Source organism: Rhinolophus ferrumequinum, chromosome 13 (assembly GCF_004115265.2).
Source record: "Rhinolophus ferrumequinum isolate MPI-CBG mRhiFer1 chromosome 13, mRhiFer1_v1.p, whole genome shotgun sequence".
Lineage (NCBI taxonomy): Eukaryota > Metazoa > Chordata > Mammalia > Chiroptera > Rhinolophidae > Rhinolophus > Rhinolophus ferrumequinum.
In genome coordinates, this window is record NC_046296.1 from 22,078,178 (window position 1) to 22,099,152 (window position 20,975).

At 33.6% G+C, this 20,975-nt stretch overlaps 1 protein-coding gene across 2 annotated transcripts in view; it reads right to left on the minus strand.

The window, feature by feature from the left end:
- Positions 1-20,975, minus strand: part of APLF (aprataxin and PNKP like factor) — a 76,112-nt gene that overhangs the window by 9,572 nt on the left and 45,565 nt on the right. For both annotated transcript variants that reach the window (XM_033125587.1, XM_033125586.1), the window contains 3 exons: positions 19,410-19,762; positions 12,765-12,890; positions 1,773-1,819 (listed from right to left, as the gene is read on the minus strand). In XM_033125587.1, the coding sequence (XP_032981478.1) occupies positions 1,773-1,819; positions 12,765-12,890; positions 19,410-19,762 (526 nt within the window). The remainder of the gene's footprint in view (positions 1-1,772; positions 1,820-12,764; positions 12,891-19,409; positions 19,763-20,975) is intronic.

A 20,975-nucleotide genomic window follows, 5' to 3' on the forward strand; every position in this document is an offset into this window, starting at 1 on the left:
AATGAGTGTGTGTGTGAGTAAATAAACCATTACATAAGTGAGATCAAGAGCTTGGGTAATGTTAAACTAAGGATTTGGGAAATAAGAAAAACAAGGATGTTAGAATTGTGTGTCAGATATTGCTAAATTGAAAACAATGAGACTTCAACACTTAATATTTTAAATGCTCCATATACCTTAATTTATAGGTTTTAGAATAGAAAGAGATGTTCTGATTATATTGCCACACAACAACCCTTGAAAGTACATTAAAAATATAAAGCCAAACTGTTACTTAAAAATAGCTATACTTTTTTAAAAGCTGTCTTTCCAATAAAGTAAAAAAGCCAATTGTTCTAAAAATATGTTCTCATTCAGAAGATACTTCAATGATAATTCAAAGAGACTTTTCAAAGTCTCAAAGAAAATTCAGATTATTTTTAACTATACCATATGATGCATATTAATAGTGTTTAGGAAAATGGCTCCCAATCTGTAAAGATATATACAATGTGTCAAATGCTCTTTCATGGAACAATGCTAACCTTTGTCAATAAAATATAGTTTTAATCAATATTATTACATTATTGCTGGAAAGGAAGTTAATTTAAGCACTGTGTCTAATGCTACATTTTTAGATACAGTCCCAGTAAAGAAAGTATAGCACGTAACATAATTTCCATACCATATTAGCTCACACAAATGAGTACATTAGTGCCTGGAGTTCTAAAGCACTAAAGTGTATTTCAATCAGAACTATGACACAGAATTCCCAGTGGTGAAATTAATTATTTTTATCACTTGGTTATCTTTATACACCAAGTTGGTTGTGTTTATACACATGCAAATGTATGTGGGCACAGCCAGGGTAGTGTGCATTTTATCCTCTTACTCTGTGGGCAGAATATTGTGTGTTGAATTGGCCTCTGCGCTACAAAGCAGCCAGAATTTGTTAAGATGGGAAAACATTAGAGTTTGTAACAAGAGAAACAGAAAGTAAAACAGATAAATGTAAATAGAACCAATGGACATTTGATAGTTGCATCTCTGGTGTCTATATCGCCTCCTTCTCCTTCCCCTAAAACTTCAGTTTCTATTGGGAATCCTCGTGGTTCTGAAGGAGGTGACTCTACACTGGTTCCAGTGCTGGTACAAACTAACCAGTGGCCATAGTGATTGGCTCAAGAGAAAGAATGTGATCTAAGCCAGTAAAAAAAGTGAATTTCATGATTTTTCCTAGGAATAGTGAGAGTCAAAGTTTTTCATTCTCTCTCTCCTTCGATGTAAACATGGGTGCTTATCGTGCCAGCTGAATAAGGATGCACACAGTCCCTTGGTGGGGAGAGAAGCCAGTCTCAGGCTAATAATGGCCCCGCTACAGAAAGAGTGATGGAAGAAAACTGGATCACTGGTGACATTATTGACAATAGTAATGGGCCAAAGCATAAACCTTGTCTAAATCCAGCTGTACTTCTGGACTTTTTAGTTATAGAAATCAATAAATTCTTTTTACCATTTAGACCAATTTGAAATTTTGTTTTCAGGTACCTACAAAGAAAAGAACTGCAACAGATACAAGAACAAATATATATTGTTAAACAATGATTGTAGAAAACATTTGCTATACAAAATTTTACATTTTTTTAATCTAAGAAAAATCATTAACATCAGAATTCAACAAATTCACAAAAGAGATTAAAAAAAAATTCACAGTAACTGCAAACTGTATCAAGGTTTAACAGGAGATTCATTTGAAAGTTTCATTTTAAGTTTTCTAAAGTAAAATTACTTACCTGGAAGTGTACTATGTTTATATTCTATCTTATGCTGAGGATTCTTCCTAAAAAAAAAAAAAGAACAAATCTAGTTTTCTAATCACTAAAAAATTAATGACTTTTTAATTAAACTAGAAAATTCATTAATGTACACATAAAATTAGGCTCTTATTAGAAAAATTTGATTTTATTTGTTTGCTACCTATAGTAACCATGCTGTACGAAGAATTTGCTTTATAATTTCAACATTTACCAATTGTCTACTCCATGCCAGGCATATTTCTAGATGAAAAGATAGAGTAGTGAACCAGACAAAATTCTTCCCTCATGAATTATCTCTAGTGAAAAAGAGTATAAGACAAATAAAATAGATGTATTCTAAACTGAAATATATTTTTTCTAAAATGTCAATGTTATGTATTACATACATGAAATTACAATGTAAAATAGTATATATAATATGTAACACAAAATATCAAATATGTATGTGTTGCGTGTTGTGTGTAATGTTTAAACTGATACTTTAAGTCTCTTCTTGAATCTAAAGATAAAAGCATCATGCCTCTTCAAAGAACACCAATTATTATGGAAAAATAGGAAAGTCAGTTTGCGTTGAGAAATTTATACAACAAATTACAAAGTCAAACAGAAACTACCAATTGAATATCTTTTGATTTTATGTACGTATGATTCCTTCTATTATTTTATTATAATAGTTACACAAATATTCGGGTACACCATATATACAAGACGTTCTCTGGATAATGCAAAGCTGCGTAGGCAGCAAACATCCAGAGCAGCAACTGGTTGATCACGGTCCTCTCTATTAGGGGACTGACAAAGCAGAGCTGGGGTACACCGACAATACATAGGTACTGAGGTGTACAATTCATGCAAAGCTGTTGTGAGGACGCATGAGGAACACACAGTAAGTTCTTAGTCTGAAGGCATGGAAGGTGATAAGTAACTAATGTTAGCCATTGATTCATTCATCAGTTGTTCCAGAAATAGTCACGGGGAACTTCTTACATGCCAGGCCCTGTGTCAGGTATCAGTGACAATTCTTATTGCCAGTACCTCTTCTTTATTGGGAACTTTTTCTACAATATGAGCATTAAACACAGTACAAGAGTGTAACTACACAGTTAATTAGGGTCATAAGTCAACAGTTTTGAAAAGTGGAAAACAGATTCTACAAAAGATTATGTGTTTGGGGTAATCAACCCAAGTTTGACATTTTGATGGAAAAGAAACTTCGAAGTTGAGAGAAACAAACTGGACAACTTAAACGTGATGAAGAGAGGTGCAAATGAACAAAGTTGCAGTGATGATTTATGGGACAGCATTTCCTTAATGAATCTGCGGGTGCAGGTCAGTGGCCTGTTTAATTCAGTCTTTATAAAGTACAATGAATGCTGGACATCAGGGGAGGTGGAACAGAAAAACGAGGCACATTAATACCAGAGGCATTCTTCGTCAGTAACGTAGAAAAAGACTGCTGGTCATTTGAGATTGTTTTGGGAACTTTTTAAAAATCTTTTTTTTTTTTTTAAATTGTGATAAAGTACACTGTTGACTTTTTATTTTGAGAACAATTCAAACCTACTGAGAAATGGTAAGATAAGTACACTGAAATGCCATATACCTTCCCTGAGATTCTTCAAGTGTTAACATTCTACACAGATGCCTCATAATTATTATTATTATATATCTAAAGTCATTTGAGATTTAAAGGCTTTTCACCTTCTTTTTAATATATGTTTGCTTCAGGTACAAAGCAGTCCTATCTTTTCCTGCTTTGCCCTTAACAGAACAGGATTATTGAAAAGTTAAATATGGTCTTAAATTGTTTGATACTGTAATCTCCTTCAAAAGCCTCTTTAGAAACTCTCAAAGTAACTAAATGCCAGGCTTTAAAAACAAGTACAGAAATGGAACAATGGCACTTAACAGAGAAAAGTACAGTTTATGTACACAATAACAGGTAAAAGACTGCTGACATCAGGTCAATTGTCAGGCCAGAGAGACTGAAAGGGAGAGTAACTTTTTAAAAAGGCCAAGTTAAGATGAGGTATCAGAAAATAAGCTGGTGGCTGTGGATGAACCGGTTGAATCCTAAATTGCAGAAGGTGTGTCTTCCTGTTCTCTCTCATCTTGAAACACACTCTCTAACCACATACTACTGAGGGAAAGGCAAATCATTTCAGAACAAAGGAATAGGACAACAGTTTTACATTTGTATATTCTGTAAAGGAAGAGCACAAAAATGTATTATGAAATTTTATACTGAGGAAAGGAAAAGGTTTTCACTCCATGTGTACATTTTCCTCCGCCTTAGAGGGAGAAAATTTATTTCTTTGAGGCTCTGCCATTTTCATAAAAAGACAGGTGTGAGACTGCAATGTAGACCTGAAGAAACTAGTTGAATTGATGCTTTTCAACATTTAACTTAGAGACCCAACTTCCATTTTGAAATAAAAATATTAATATCAACTAGTTTTCATATTTCATTGAAAATAAAGAAAAAAATAACCTAAGTGACAGATTCAGAAGTTTCCTATTAGGGATATTTTCAAATATATTTTATTCTGTGTTGTTGGTGATAAATATAACTCACAGAATAATAAATGGACTTTTAATAAGAAAATGAGCTGAAACAGAAAAGATAATGTATCCCATGCAAAAGCATGCACTCAAAAACAAACTGTAGACATGTTTTGCTTACACAGCAATTTAAATGTGAAAAAAAAAAAAGTATTCTGAATGTTAATTTCTTAAATTATCCTCTCCTTCCAGGTCCACCATAATCGTAGTCCCAACCTTGATCTTTAGCCCAAGCCTTCATTTCTGCTCTCCGGGAGTAGTGTTTGGTTCTTTCCCATTGATAGGCACTTGCTCACAGCCTTCATGCTAAGAATATTATGCTCCTTCAGGAAGGCAACTCTGATAATCCTGGGGAAGTATCTCTAGAACCTATTTTCCATATCTACATTCGGTACTCAGTACTTACCCCATAATTTCTTGTATTGTCACCTAAATTTTCAATACAGGTGTGTGTGTGTGTTCTTTATCACCTGTTAAATGAGCTGCTGGAGGGCATAGGGTTTTTCTTACACTTGTTAATATCTTTTCTATCACCTTTAAGAGTACATTTCACAAGGTGACATTCAACTATATTTTTCATAAATTTATCTATTTTGTAATTTTTCCTTCAAAAAACTTTTCTAAATTAAGCTTTTACGTGAGTTTCCAAATGATTAAATATTTTACATTTTTTCTATTTAATACAAAAAAGATATTTGTTTTTGCTACCTATTATTTCTTAAGAAAACGATTGTTAAAAAGAACTTGGAAAGAATCCTTTGCAATACAAACCAAAGTTTAAAATTCTCATTGGTTGGAATACAGAAAACAGTTTTTTCCTAATTTCCAGACTGATAATGAGTTTTCTTGAGTTAATGTTAATACTTATTTTTTTTGCCTATTCTTATTAGGTTAAAAAGAATGTCACGTGCTGAGATTGCTTTTTATTCACACCTAGAAGGTTAATAATCAAATTACTCACTGAATCTTTTTTACACAAACCTAAGACTAAAATAAGTTAGAATTTCCTGCCATTAACAATTCATATTACTTCCCCAGGAAACAATGAAAATCTGACGATCATATTTAAGCAGACTACACTGCAGTCAGGTTCCTGAGATACTGTCTGCCCAGCATCGTAAGACACTTAGCTCTCTAGGCAAGCAATCACTCAGGTCAAAAAGGAACACAGAGCCCTTCACAAATGCGAAAGAGACGGATGCAACTGTGTCTTGGACCTGTTCTCATCTGGCTTTTCAAACTGCAGATGACCAGCATTATGCTGTGGAAGGGGCTCTGGTTTGGGGATCAGAAGAGCTACGTCTGAATTCAAACTATATCGTTTACTGCTTAAATGATTCCGGGCAAGTCCTGTGAACCAAGTCTCCGTTTCCTCATCAGTAAGATCCTACTTCACCCAGGGTTGTTCCAAGGGTTGAGTGAAGTAATGTATATAAATATTTGTGGGCTATTACGCATTTTACAAGTGTCAGCTATTTTTATAGAAACAGAAATCAATTTTACTTCAAGATAGCCAACAATGTCTGTAAACTGTGCCAGTAAAAGTAATTGCCAATTAATACTAAATAGCTGAATTTTTGCCTTCAATAATACATACAATTATTATGGTTGAATATTTCCCCTATCATACTTTACACATTTATAGAATATTTTCTAACATTTGCCTATGCATATACCATTTTCAAAAATCAGTTATTTCATAACAAGGCAAATGTCTTTTTCATATAATCCTGGGTTAAGGCTAAGTGGCAATACTGTATGGTTCTTCGGGGGCATATGAACATTTGAAATAATTTTCAAGGACAATGCCAAATTCCACCCAGGCCTTTTTCCTAATAATGAATGGAAATACTTACTCAGAGTTAATTCATAAAAGATTTACATCAACCTTTGGCACAACTCACAAATGGCATTTTCTGTAACTCAGCAGGCTTCAAAATCCTTTCTGGGTTTTGGGCTGTTTTTGCATGGTTGTTAATTATTAATAGTAATCTTTGGGTTCTAGACATAGAGTTATACATCCATAACCACACCAGGCTTTTGTGAGCTGTTATATTTTAAAACATACATTTTCCAAAACATTTCTGATTTTAATGATAGAGATATATGAATAACAATACATATTTGAAGGAAGAACACTTGAGGAAATAAAAAAATGTCTTTAAATTTGCTAAGGTTGAGGAGACACAAGCTAGGGCATTTGAAAAAACACAGCAAGATTTGTATAGCTCGAGGGGAATGAGTGAGAAGGAATATAGTAGGAAATCAAGTCAGAGAAGAACTTATAAGACATGGTAAAGAGTTTTGTGGGAAGCTACAGAAAACAACATTATATGACTTGTTTTAGAGAATTACTCTGTTTGCTGTGTGGAAAATAAACTACAGAAGAGCAACAGAAAAAGACGGGATATCATTTAAGAAGCCACTGCAGTGCTCCAGGAAAGAAATGATAGTGGTTATAACTAAGACGATAGAGGTAGAGGAAGTAAGAAGTGGTTAGGTTCCTAACATATTTTAAAGGTTGAAATGGCAAGAACTGAATGAGTGATGTGAAGAAAAAAGAAGGAAGAATCGAGAGTGCTTTGGGGTTTGGTGCCTAAACACTATGTGTAAAGTGAAGTCATTGACAAAGGCAGAGAACACTTGGGAAAGAGTTGTTTTCCCGATAAAAAACTGGGGTTTTGTTTCAGATGTGATTAATTTTGAACTACCTATTTTACAACCAAGTGGAGGCACTTGAACATGTGAGTCTGGAGCCACTAAATTGAATTAGCTCAACTAGGGAATAAGAATAGAGAAGGGAAGAGGTCAGAGAACTGAGCCCTGCCCCTCTGCAGTATTACATGTAGGGAAAAAGAAAAGGAGGCAGAATAGAAAGCTAAGGAAGAGTAGCCAGGAATGTAACTCATCTGACTTTATAAGTATGAATAGATTACACTCTGCTCTGGATTTCTCCACTGAGTGGAGCCCCCTGAACACAAATGATTGTTTTCCATGTTTTCGTGAGGAACTATAAAGCTCAGGAAAATCAAATGACATTCAAAATAATGCCACAGAATTAGCATAACTAGAACTAGAACTTAAGTCTCACTATCTCTCCATCATAAAGAGCCAACTAAAAATTAAGTAAGCAACAGCAAGAACAGAATAATAATTTCTATTTTTACTTCCAAAGATTTGGTAACTTAATACTGAAACTTAACACTCGAAATACTAAATGAGCCTGAAATACTGTTTTACGCTAGCTTCTAAAATAGTGACTAGCATGTTAAATATTCAGCATTTACTCAGTGAATAGGTGATCATACTATAGCTTTGTTTTCATTCCAAAATAATTTACCTTGCATTTTTGAAATTCAACGCTTATTTTAAAACCTAAAGAAAAACATGAGTCCTATGTTATAAAATATCTAAGTCTCAAAATTTAGGAGAAATGAAAAATTAACAAATATGGTCTTTATTAAATAATGAGTAAACCAGCATAAAATAATAAAAAGTAGACAATTTGTTCATTGAAAAATCATTATTATTTACTATCTATGCCAAAAGAAATGTGAAAATTCTTATGTGTGTGCAATTAACACTAAATATAACAAAGAAAACAAATTTATAATTAAAATGAAGGCATACGCATCAAATAAAGGAGAAAAAAAACCACAGAAGGCATCCTAGTACAGTGTCAAGGCTCCATGAATATAACTGATGTTGTTATTATTTCTAAATGAAGTTTTAAAAACTTTATAGCCAATGAATGAAAAAGGTAAAGGAATTAAGAAGTACAAATTGGTAATTACAAAATATACAAGGGGATGTAAAGTACAACATAGGGAATATAGTCAATAATATCGTAATAACTATGTATAGTGCCAGGTGGGTACTAGACTAATTGGGGGGATCAATTTGTAAATTATATAAATGTCTAACTACTAAGCTGTACACCTGAAACTAATATATATTAATATTGAATGTTAACTGTAATTGATAAATAAATAAATAAAATTATAGCCAACTCTTATGTAAAACTATGTAGTAAATGATCAACATATGCAGTTTTTGCGATTATTTTTAATCTTTTAAACCGCAATTCCTTTTGCACAAACCTAATACTTTCTTTTAAGGCCATATCCTTACACATGATTAAAGAACTGTAAGCATGGCAAATGATGATCGTTTACTTCTTCTATATCCAGATCCTATAAAATGCATTAAGATATTATCAATTTTGATTATTCTTAATTACAAATAAAATGATTGATAGCCTCATATAACTTGACCTGGGAATCTCAACTACCAGGCAACTAGAGTTTCCCCATTAAAACCTATTTATTTTGCCTCAAATAATATAATACGGATTTGGACTAAATATATGTTTCTATTTTTTTGTTAAGTGGCTTCTAAAAATCAGGATCTTGTAGTTTTAAGGGTACACCTGCATATATTATCAACTAATAATATTGCAATAACTTGGAATGCTTTACAAAAATAAAATAAAAGTGAAAACAGCAAAAACTTTTAGATCATAGCTATAAATCTGAATCAGCAAATAACAAAAGATAATGAATTTACTTACTAGTAAATACACATTTAAAAAAAATGAATTACGCTTGTGGCAAAACACTGCTCTTTCACACTATACAGATCACGCTGCAGATACATTACGATGAAAGCACTTATAGTTGATGACTGACATACTTCCTTAACTCATCCCTCTTAAAAGGTCTTACAATTAAAAAATAAAACTAGAGCACTGGCTTCTGAAAAACATAAAGGCACTAACATTTTCATTAGCATAATACATGCCTGCCTAAGGTTTTGTAAATCCAAGGCAATGTATGTGAATTTGACTTTACATTTTTACACTAAACTGGTGGAAAACAGATTCCATTCATTGTAGTGTATATGTATTCTAAGTTTAGTGCTTAATTTAAAAAGCAAGAACAGAAATAATGAACCGCATAAAATCCTATTACGCACCACAGGAAGCAAATGAGTCAGAGGCAGGCACAGCCATCAGTAGATTATACTGGACATTAAGTATCTAATGTTCTAGTTCAGACAAGTACCTTAAGCTAATCAAATGCATTAAACTGAGCTGGTCCTCTGACAGACTGCAGTGTACAGGGCACAGAGAATAAATTAGTTACATGGACAAGCTACTTAAAACAACAACATCAACTAGTTCGTTTATCATTTTTTCAAGTTGATTTAATTTTGTTAGATTTGAAAATGTATAATGTCAGAGAAAATGTTAATAATGCCTGCAGCCTAGAAAAAAATGAAATTTAACAACTAAATGTCCTTTTCTAAACATCAACCTCCTATATTATATGGGCTATGGAAATCTTTAATTTTACTATAGCATGTATTTAATATGTAATTCATATCTGTTTTTTCTTTATTACTCATGTTTTACTCTGTTTTATTCATAGGATGGAATGGCTGAAAATGAAATATACCCATATATGTACAGTTTGTGTTTTCATAGTTGCTCTATAGTAATACAATTTTGACCATAGATGACAATTCTTGGAAATACAATACATATAAAGTTAGATAGATGACATAGTATAAGACGAATATTACTTAATGTGTTATACAACATTTGAGATTACCTAGACACATCAAAAAGAGAAAGTGATTTGCACACATTCACAGGATTATAAGGTAAGACTGGGTAGTAAAACAATTAAAAATGGACAAAGTATTTCACCTGAGAGAATAATTTTTTTAATTGAAAATAATTCTTACCCTGTTTTGTGAAGGCACAATTTTGAGGATAAAAAGCAAACCAAGATGTTTTAGCTCATAAATTTCATCTCCCTTCTAAATGTGTCAAGCACCATGGAAAACAGGCGTATCACAACCCTACTTCTGGAATATATATACATTTATTTTTATTTTTCTGAATATAACAATTTCTGGCTGATTTTTGTGAGTTATTTTATGATCTGTGAGACTTCAAAATTTTTCTTCAGTGGCTATAGGGAAAAAATCTGGCATGAACTTACGTAAAAACTTTCTTTTAAGCAAACTAAATTAGAGCACTTTATCATTCTGATACAATAGGCTCAATATTCTAGCAATGTTGAAATACATATGTAGGCCCAAAATGGAGCCTCTCTTGTCTGGGGTGCCACGTCAGCAACCACAAAAATAACTTTCACAACCCTGTAAATCTGCTGCTTGACCCGAAACACAGTGTATCCAGTCAGCCAATCCTCAGATGTCAAGTGTACTCTGGGCTCTACTTACTTCCTTGTTCCTTCTCACTCCAAACAAGGTTGACTATATGGCCACTGCTAGCCAGATGTCTTCTATTTTTTTCTTCCCTGTTTTTTATTCCTTATCGTATAAAAGCTTCCTGTCTTCTGTCTCATTTTGCACTTCTCTGAATGGGGACTGTCTGCTTTACGAATATTAGGTCTCTGAATGTTAGAGACCTTGACTTAATGTTAGATCTCTGAATGTTAGGTCTCAGAGACCTTGACTTACAGACAGAGCCATGTCGGCAAGAAAACAACAGGTGGCCTGCACCTGCAGACAGAGACGAACTTGCGATAACAGAAAACGCCACAAAACAGCTACTGGCTTACAGGCAGTCAGCATTTTCTGTGCAAACACTGCTACCCTGCCAGCACTGCCTCTATAAAGCCCTCCTCACCCCCTCCTTCGGGGCTGCAAGTCTCCTATAGGCATGCAGCCCAGACTGTAGCGATCTTGGCTCGGTCCGATATACTTTTCTCTCTTACAATAAAAACTTTCTTAACTTGCCTGACCACGTGTGTTCCTTTACCGGCTGACCTCTCAATGAAGTGTTAAATAAAGTTTGTATCACTTAAATTGTCTTCTTTAATTATCTTTAATAGCACGAAACAATACATAACTAAAAATATGTCCTTACAAATCAAGATTGCTAAAAGTGAGTTGATCATAATATAACATCAGTTTTTGGCAATGATACCCCAAAAATCTACTGCATCATGTTTTTTGCCTAACTAATAATGATAATGTGACAAGAAAGGGCATATAAATATACAGCATGCTTCTGCAACTGGAGCTTCTATTACCTTGTTGATCTGAAAAATTCACAAGTCCTTCAATCAAAGTACATTATGTAGAATTTTTTTAAACTCCAAAATATTATTTTGCCATTTGGCTAAAAAGACAACCACTATCAATACTTTTGAAAGCCATAAATAACAGTGGTGGAGTAGGGCAATGCCACAGAGAAATGCTGGGCTAGAGTTAGGAGAAGATTTGGTTTTGATCTCGCCAGCTTTGGAGTCCTAGGAAACTCAGTTAACCTTTCTTAGTTTCCATTCCCTTATTTGTAAAACAGTAGTAAGAGTAAGCAATCATATCTAACATTCTCCAAGAATCTCTCTGAACTATAATTAAAATTAACAATGAAAAAAATCTTAATATTTTATCTTTAAGTAGAACCAGAACACCAAGCAGCTCAAGAGATAAAAAAGAAAAATGCACTATAGGTATATACAAATATATTCAGATATAGATATGAAAGTTTCTATTACTACATGTGAGTCACCTACCCTGGAGTAATTTCTCTTGATGACTCCCTACTCTGTTCTCGTTTAAAGAGACTGATGAAATGAAGGCAGCAATTTTTGACAACATTATTCTTAGCGAGGCTTTATATTTTGTTTTTATTCTTCTCAAGATTAGGCATATTTGGATTTTGCTTCTAAGAAAAATGTAGGACATCATGGCAGACCAATACCCATTTTAATAACTAGAAAAAAACCTGAAAAATTATAAAAAATATTTCTATGAGAGAATTATAGGAGCATGAAAATTTTAGATTATCTAAAATTCCATGGAGGAAAAAGCCCTTCTTAGGTGAGTTGAACATCACGGGCTCTTTTCTTCTTTGGAGGCCTTTGCCAATTCTTGGTGTGTAAGAAACAAACACAATCTCGAGACAAATTTTACTCTCCATGGCATAAATGGGCACAAGATGCTACAGAAACAGAGAGAAGCACTCTTAATTTTCTTTTAGGGTTCAGTTTCATGTGTTGGCAAGAATGGTGGAATGGTAGGAGTTGCAGGAGGCAGAGATAACATCCTGAATTGAAATCTGTCACCGTAAGGAGTCTGGATAGAATGCATGATGGAGTAGGAGCAACAGCTTTTAAATTATATGATTTGCATTTTAGGAAGTTAGACATGGGGAACAATTTCAGGCATTTATAAGGTTAATAACCTCAACAATTTAGAATTTAAAAAAAAATTAGAATCCTACCTATTAACAAAATTAAAACCTATTAGCTATACAAGTTTAAAAACTAGGCATTAAAGACGAGATGAGAAACTGCATGCATAAATGAATAAATTACAGAGATTAAAGAGAAAGGGAGCACAATCAAATGTTTCTGGTTTATATACCTATAACAAGATGATCCATAAGGACATTCAGGCCTGTCATCAGCCTCATCTTGACACATGTCTTGTGAACCTCCATAATCACTATCACCAGGGTGACTGAAGTGTTGAAAATGGACAGGATTCTTCCTATGAGGGTGATAAATATACTGTCAGAAAAAATAATTAATAGGATCTAAGAGATTTCTAGATATACTAAAAAAAATTAATAAGATACGGCAGGAAACCAAGCAATACATCTGATTATTCCAGAATGTAAACTAGTGTGCTACATTGTTAAAAATAAGGCTCATGACATAGTCAGTAAAGAACGTCCATGGTAACAAAATAAATTTCTAATGACATATGGTAGGTCATGAATGTCAATGATTAATTTGCAACTAGTATTTTATATATGTGTGTGTGTGTGCATGTGTATACACACACATACATATGCATACACAGCTTTTAAAGACTTTGAATAACATGAACACTCCTATGTGCCTTTTGCTAAGACAAAAAGCAGTCCATTACCAACATTCTAGAAGCTTCCACAGGTCTACTTCCAATCACTAAACCCAAAGGTAACCACTATACTGTCATAGGAAATAATGTTTCTCAAACATTTGGTCTTAAAAAAACAATTACTAAAACTCCAGAGGGCTTTTATTTATGTGGGTTATTTAACCGGTTAGAAATAAAAAATGAGAAAAACTTTTAAATATTCAAAAATAATAAACCCTTTACATATTATCATAAATAACACATATCTTAACCTGAATAATTCTATCTCCCCAAAAATTGTGATGATGCTGTTTTAAACTTTGGAAATTTCTTTAATGTCTGGCTTAATGGAGGACATGTGGATTCTCATATCTGTTTCTACATTCAATCCTTAACAATAACACGGAGCATGTAGCCTCTGGGAAATTATGCTGTACACTTGTGAGAGGATGAGAGTGGAATAGGCACACACACACACAAAGTCTTAATATTATATGAAAATGGTTTTGACCTAATAGATTTTCTAAAAACTTCGTGGAGATCAGAACTTCTCAGGGGTCTCTGGACCATACTTTGAGAAGCAACTTTATAAAACAACATATTAGTTTTGCCTGGAAATACATAATATATACTGCTTTGAGAATGACTTTTAATGTTTGTATGATTACTCCATGTTGTTGCATGTAGCAGTACTATATTTTCGTTACTGTGTAACATTCCACTGCATGAAGCTGCTACAATTTATTTGTCCATTCTACTGTTCATAGACCTTTGGGTGCATTCAAGTTAATTGGTTTTTATAAATAATACTGCTATGAACATTCTACTTTCGGTATACATATCTATTCATTTTCTACATATGCATAAAATGCTAAAGATTCCACAAAAAATAGTTAGAAGTAATACACCAACTCAGCAAAGTTGCAGTACACAAAATTAAAACACAAAAATCAGTTCTGTTTCTATACTCTCATAATAAACAATTCCAGAAGAAAAATTTAAAAACAACACCATTTATAATAACATTTAAAAATAAAATATTTAGGGATAAACTTAATCAAGGACGTGAAAGACATGTACACTGGTATTTAATTTCTATTAAAAAAGGTACAAACAAATGGAAAGATATCCCATGTTCATGGAATGAAAGACTTAATATTGTTAAGATGTCAATACTACCCAAAGCAATCTATAGATTTGATGAAATTCCTATCAAAATCCCAATGGCATTTTTTGCAGACAGAGAAAAATACATCCTAAAATTCATATGGACTCTCAAGGGACCCAAATAGGCAAACAATCTTGAAAACGAAGAACAAAGCTGGAGGTCTCACACTTCCCCTTATTTCAAAACTTATAAAACTACAGTTATCAAAACAGTGTGGTATTGCATGAAGACAGGCATATAAAGACATGGAAGAGAGGAGAGAGCCCAGATATAAACCCTCGCATACATGGTCAAATGATTTTCAACAATGATGCCAAGACCATTCAATGGGAGCAAGGACAGTTTTTTCAACAAAGATGGTTGAGAAAATTAGACGTTCACATGCATAAGAATGAAGTTGGAGCCTTCTCTTTTACTATATAAAAAATTAACTCAAAATGGATGAAAACCTAAATATACGACCTCAAATATAAAACTCTTAGAAATAAATGGTGTCTGTGTGGGGGAGGATCTTTATGACATTGCATTTGGCAAAGATTTCTTGCCAAATGCAAAGGTAGCAAAAGTAAAACTAGATAAATTGGACTACATCAGAATTAAATGGTAGCCAAGACCTGGAAACAGACAATTGGATAAAGAAGATGTGGTACATATATACAATAGAATATTACTCAGTCATAAGAAAAGATGAAATACGGCCATTTGTGACAGCATGGATGGATCTTGAGAATATCATGCTAAGTGAAATCAATCAGACAGAAAAAGTCAAGAACCTTATGATTTCACTCACATGTAGAATATAAAACTGAAAGCAACAAATGAACAAACAAGACAAATAAAAAGCAAAAACTCATAGACACAGACAACAGCATGGTGGTTACCAGAGGGAGATGGAAGGGATGTAGAATAAGGTAAAGGGGATCAGATATATGGTGACAGACTTGGCTTTGGGGTGTGAACACACAATGCAATATACAGGTGATGTATTATAGAATTGTACACTTGGAACCTCTATAATCGTATTAACCAATGTCACCCCAAAAAATTAATAAAATTTGTGAAGATTAAAGAAATGAAGGTCTTTTCAATTCCATTCTTAAATTCTGTTTAAATGTCCTCATATTTAAATAAGTAGCCCAAATGTCCTATGAATTAAAAGGTAATAATTCTTTAAAAAAATTATTTTTAAAAAAGAAATAAAAAATATCTGTGTATCTAGGACACAATTAACAGAGTGAAAAGGCAATCTACAGAATGGGAGAACATATTTGAAAATCATTTAATAAGGAGTTAATATTCAGAACTCCTCCAATTCAATGACCAAAAAATAAATAACCAATCCTAGAATGGGAATAGGACTTTAAAAGAAAGTTCTCCAAAGAAAATATACAAATGGCCAACAATCCTATGAAAGAAGCTCAACATAACTAATTATTAGGAAAATGCAAATAAAAAACATAATAGTATATCATACTTCACACCATTAGGATGGCTACCACTAAAAAAAACAAAACAAAAAAAAAAGCAGAAACTAACAAGTGTTGGTGAGGATGTGGAGCAAATGGAACCTTTGTGCATGTTGGAGGGAATGTAAAATGGTACAGTCTCTATGGAAAAGAGTGGTTCCTCAAAAAATTAAAAATAGAATTATTATATTACCCAGCGATTCAACTTCTGCGTATATCCAAAAGAACTGAAAGCAAGATCTCAGAGTTAGGTACACAACCATGTTCATAGCAGCATCATTCACAACAGCGAAGAGATGGAAGAAACCCAACTGTCCATTGACAGATGAATGGATAAATAAAACGTTGTATAATATACATACAATGGAATATTATTCAGTCTTAAAAAAGGAAAGAAATTCTGACACATGCTACAACATGGACGAACCTTAAGGACATTATACTAGGTGAAATAAGCCATCACAAAATGACAAATACTGTATGATTCCACTTATATAATGTGATCAAATTTTACTTGCTTTAATCCCCAAACAGTTCTGTTATTTTCATATATTTTAATTTCACATATATTTTACACAAAACAACAATTATTACTGCTTTACGTAGTCAATATTCGTTTATACGTATGCTCATGTTTTCCATCCTGAATGTCTATGCTTCCATACAGGGATTCTCCTGCTTGGCAAATACTGTACTCCATTTTTGTTGCCTAAGTCCCATGAGACTGCCCAAAGCTCTGTTTGGCCTCTTAGCCCTCAGCCTGAAACACTAAAATAATTGGCAAATGTCACAAGAAGAAAAGAAGGCTCAAAGTCCCGGCTGCCTTGGCTGTTTTCAAACATGAGTGTTCACCTTTCCTAGCTGTTTTCAGTGGGAAGTTTGGTCTTCAACAAGATACTTCACCTGTACCAGAAGTGAAAACCTTATTTTATACACTATTAACTCCTGGATAATTTATATAACCTTATATAGATAAAAAGCCACAAGTTTAAATTAAAGTATAAATTTCTTATATGCTAGTAAGAGACATTTCAACTTCTGCCCAATTTTTAAAACCAATTTACTAATGGGACTCTATGCTATTAAACAGAAAAATGAAATGACCCCCAAAAGAGTAGACTTTTCAAAAGCTGTATTTTGAAAGCAACAGTTCCAACAAAGTTAAATACGATTTTGCTGTTATTTCATTTCACAAAGGATTGAAATAAGATGCCATTGCTTTAGAGAGGTTGAATTTGAAGTGCTTGTGGATACAGTGGTGACTATCTAGATCTAAAATTCAGGAAAGAAATCTGTGCTGGAGCCATAGATTTGGGAGTCAATAGCATGACATCAAGGGATTAAATAACACTACCCTTAAGGAATAATTTTCTATAAAGAGAGACAGAACATATAAATAAATAATTAAAAGTCAATAAATAGATATTAAATATTAGATTTAATGTCAAATATTAGAAACTGGATGAGGAACAATGTCACACAGAATAGAGGATGAGTAATTTGGGAAGAAGAGACAAGTCAGAAAAGGATTTGGAAAGGAGTTGGATGTAGGCAAGATCTTTAAGCAGGGCAGGGGCGAGGAAAAGGGAACAGCGTGTCCAAAGGACATAAAAGAGCATGATGCATCCAAAGAATTAGTGGCAGTTCAGGGTCTTCTGGGCGATGCTAAGAAACCCAGGCTTCAGCCACTAAAAGATTCTGTACAGTATCTGAAAGCAAATACTGTCAGAATTTCTCTCTCTCTCTCTCTCTTTTAATCTGTGTTTTTATTTTCTTAGCCAGATCACTCAGGCAATAATGAGGAATATGAATTTGAGGGAAAGTGGAGATTTAGGAGATTGTTCATGAGTCTCAGGGAGACCATGGCACGAAGTAAAACGGTGGCATCGGGGCTGGAGAAGAAATACATTTAAATGATTATGATGTACACATATAACAAGAACTCAATGTATGTTATTTTCTCCGCTTTGTTACAAATATATATTTTGTTTTCCAGATTTCAGCGGTAATATTTCTTAGGTGCTCATTATGCATATCAAAATTATTGAAAAATTAAAATAATTATCCATAAGCTAGACTGATTTTGAATCATTATCTAACTAACATGGATCATCATCAAATATAAATGAATTCATCAGGATCTTCTAAAGAATTCAATCATCTTTAACAAAGACAAATTCTTGTGTTGAATACTGTTATGGACTGAATTGTGTCCCCCCTACTCCAAACTCATACGTTGAAGCCCTAACCCCTAAAGTGACTGCATTTGGAGACAGGGCCTTTAAAGAGATAACTCCGATTAAATGAGGTCATAAGAGTAGGGACTTAATCCAATATGACTGGTGTCCTTATAAGACGAGGGAAGAGGCCAGGGATGTGCATGTACAGAGAAAAGGCCATGTGAGGACACAATGAAGCCACCTGCAAGCCAAGGAGAGAGGGCGCAGGAGAAACTAAACCTGTCAACACCGTGATCTTGGACTTCCAGCCTCCAGTGCTGTGAAATAGTACATTTCTGTTGTTTAAGCCACCCAATCTGTGTGGCATTTTGTTATGACAGCCCTAGTGAACTGATACAAATACCTAACAGGATTTTTTAAAATCCAAACTCATAGAAGGTTTATATACTTCTATTCTACAAGTTTCCCAATTATGTTCCACATGTGGAACTAAGGTCATTATAAGTAGATAAAATTCTGACTAAATGCATAAGTTGTAACAGTTGAAAAATGTCATTATTCAAATGGCAAAGCATTTTAAAGAGAGAGAATATGAATGTGAAGCTAACAGAATATGTGATATAAATACAATATTGCATAAAAGACAGCAAACTCTGCTCAAATGTGTTAGTTAGTAAGATATGTGGTTTCACAAGTTGGAATGGAAAAGAAATACTTCTGAAGTAGGAATGCATAATTATAAACATTCTAGTGTAAACATTATAGATGAAACTATAGCCTAAAACTAAGGGATCACGATTTGAATTCACAAAATACGAAATTCAAAAACAGAGCACAATGCAATCAAATGAAGTAAGTACAGAAGTAACCAATCAATCCAGGAAATATATATTCAGTTGTTTTAGAAGGCATCATGATGATTCAAAAGCATCATTAGAAAAATATAAAGGAAAATGCACAAATACAGGATGCCCAAACACAACCTGAAATTGTTTTGATAGTTACAATGTATACAACAACTATTCATGAAGGTAGCTTTCCAATATCTAAATGAGACACTAAATAAGCAGGTATTTAGGTCTAAGTGATTCAATTTTCAAGTCTGGAGTCCCCAGTTCCAAGCCTTGCATTAATCAGCGTGTCTACATATGAAATGTTTAATTCTTAAAAGCCTCTAGCAGGATTTGCAGTAATGCATATTGAAAAAGTGCAAACCAGCAGATACATGATAAAGCTGCTAACTTTTAGGCCAATGTGTTTCATGAGGCTTTTAATACAGGATAGCATAGATCTACATAGTCACATGCTATTGAAACAATATAATTATATGCTACCTGTAATTTCATTTTACCTGTAGCAGTTTGCCCCATACATGCAGGATGTCCTCTTGACCTTGTTTTCTTCAGAATCTTGTGGAACTGAATCAGTTGCCGCTGCATGCAAAGTGTCAGGCTTGGAGGGATCAGAGCTGGACTCAGGATGAGCTCCTTGAGACTCATCGTGGAAGGACTTTCCTTGGGCACTTGCACAACTCTCAGAACAGCTCACTGCCTCTTCTTTATCTGGAGTTCCTTTTGTGATGATTTTATGTTCAGCAAATGCACTAAGTCCCTCTATTGGGATTTTGTTTCTCTGTGTATTAGTCTTCATATTATTCATCTCTGTGTTACTTGTTGTGATTGCAGGAAATGACTGTGGCATTTCCTGTGAGACAAATCAGAAGAAAAAATAGAAATAAGTGAAACATGTTTTAAAAGAAATATGTAAGTTTAAACATAAAAGCACGAAACTACAAGATTCGTGTAGTATGTATATCTTAAAAACTTTAAGATTTACATTTTAAAGTTATTTAAAATACTATTTTCTATATCTTTAGTTGAATAACTTTAAAACAATATGCAGTTATAAGAAAAGAAATTTAGAGTTGTATCAAACTTGTTACAATAATGTCAAACATTCAGTGAAAAATAACCATATGAAATAACAAGTGAAACATAAGAGAATACACTTGCTTTTCACTTTAATATAATCTTCCCCAAAAAACCTATTAATTTCTTAAATTTCCTGTTCAACAATGTGTCACACTCTTCATATACACTGTCCTAAAAATTTCTTGTAAGTTACTGCAATACTTTATTTCTATCTGTAAATATAATCATGATTTTTCCCTATAGCTGAATGATAAAATTGCTCCTCCTTCACAGAAAAATTTACATGAAGCTATGCTGTGACCAACTCAGAAAATAAACATGATTCCTTTGACATGATCTGAATAAAAGTTTCAGTTTAACCAATTAGAGCTGTTTTGAACCAAGTAAATACTCTCATTAGCACTGTAGAAACATTTTAATTTGTATTTACCACCAGCACAAAGAGTAAACCTAGTCTTATCCAATGACCTTTTAATTACTTACACTTCCTGTGATATGAAAACATTGCTCAGATAAACCCCAGTCCTTGCGGAAACCATTTCCAGGAAGTGATGACCACAGAGCAGAGACACGTGACGCTCACCCCCATTGGTACCTAAGGACTCATGCACGCTGGCTGCCATCTGGAAAAAGCTGGTTTTGGCTACTACTTAATATCCAACAGCTCCAATTTCTTGAGAAGATATTAACATGGCTTCTTTTGGACTAATTACTTAAGTGTTTTGATTTTTTTTCTTTTTTTTAAGGAACTTTAAAATACTATCCAAACTGACCAAAGACTTTGCAAAAGGAACCTAGGTCTTATGTTTCTTGTGTAGTTATAAATAACCTATAGGAAAAGCGATCATGTGGCTACCTCTTAGAGCTGACCCTCAGCTGGTGGCATTTATAGCACAGTCCTCTAAAACACACACTTTTCTCCCCAGCTGCTCGACCACACCCCAATTTCATCTCTCTCTGCTATAGGACCAACTGACACATGCCAG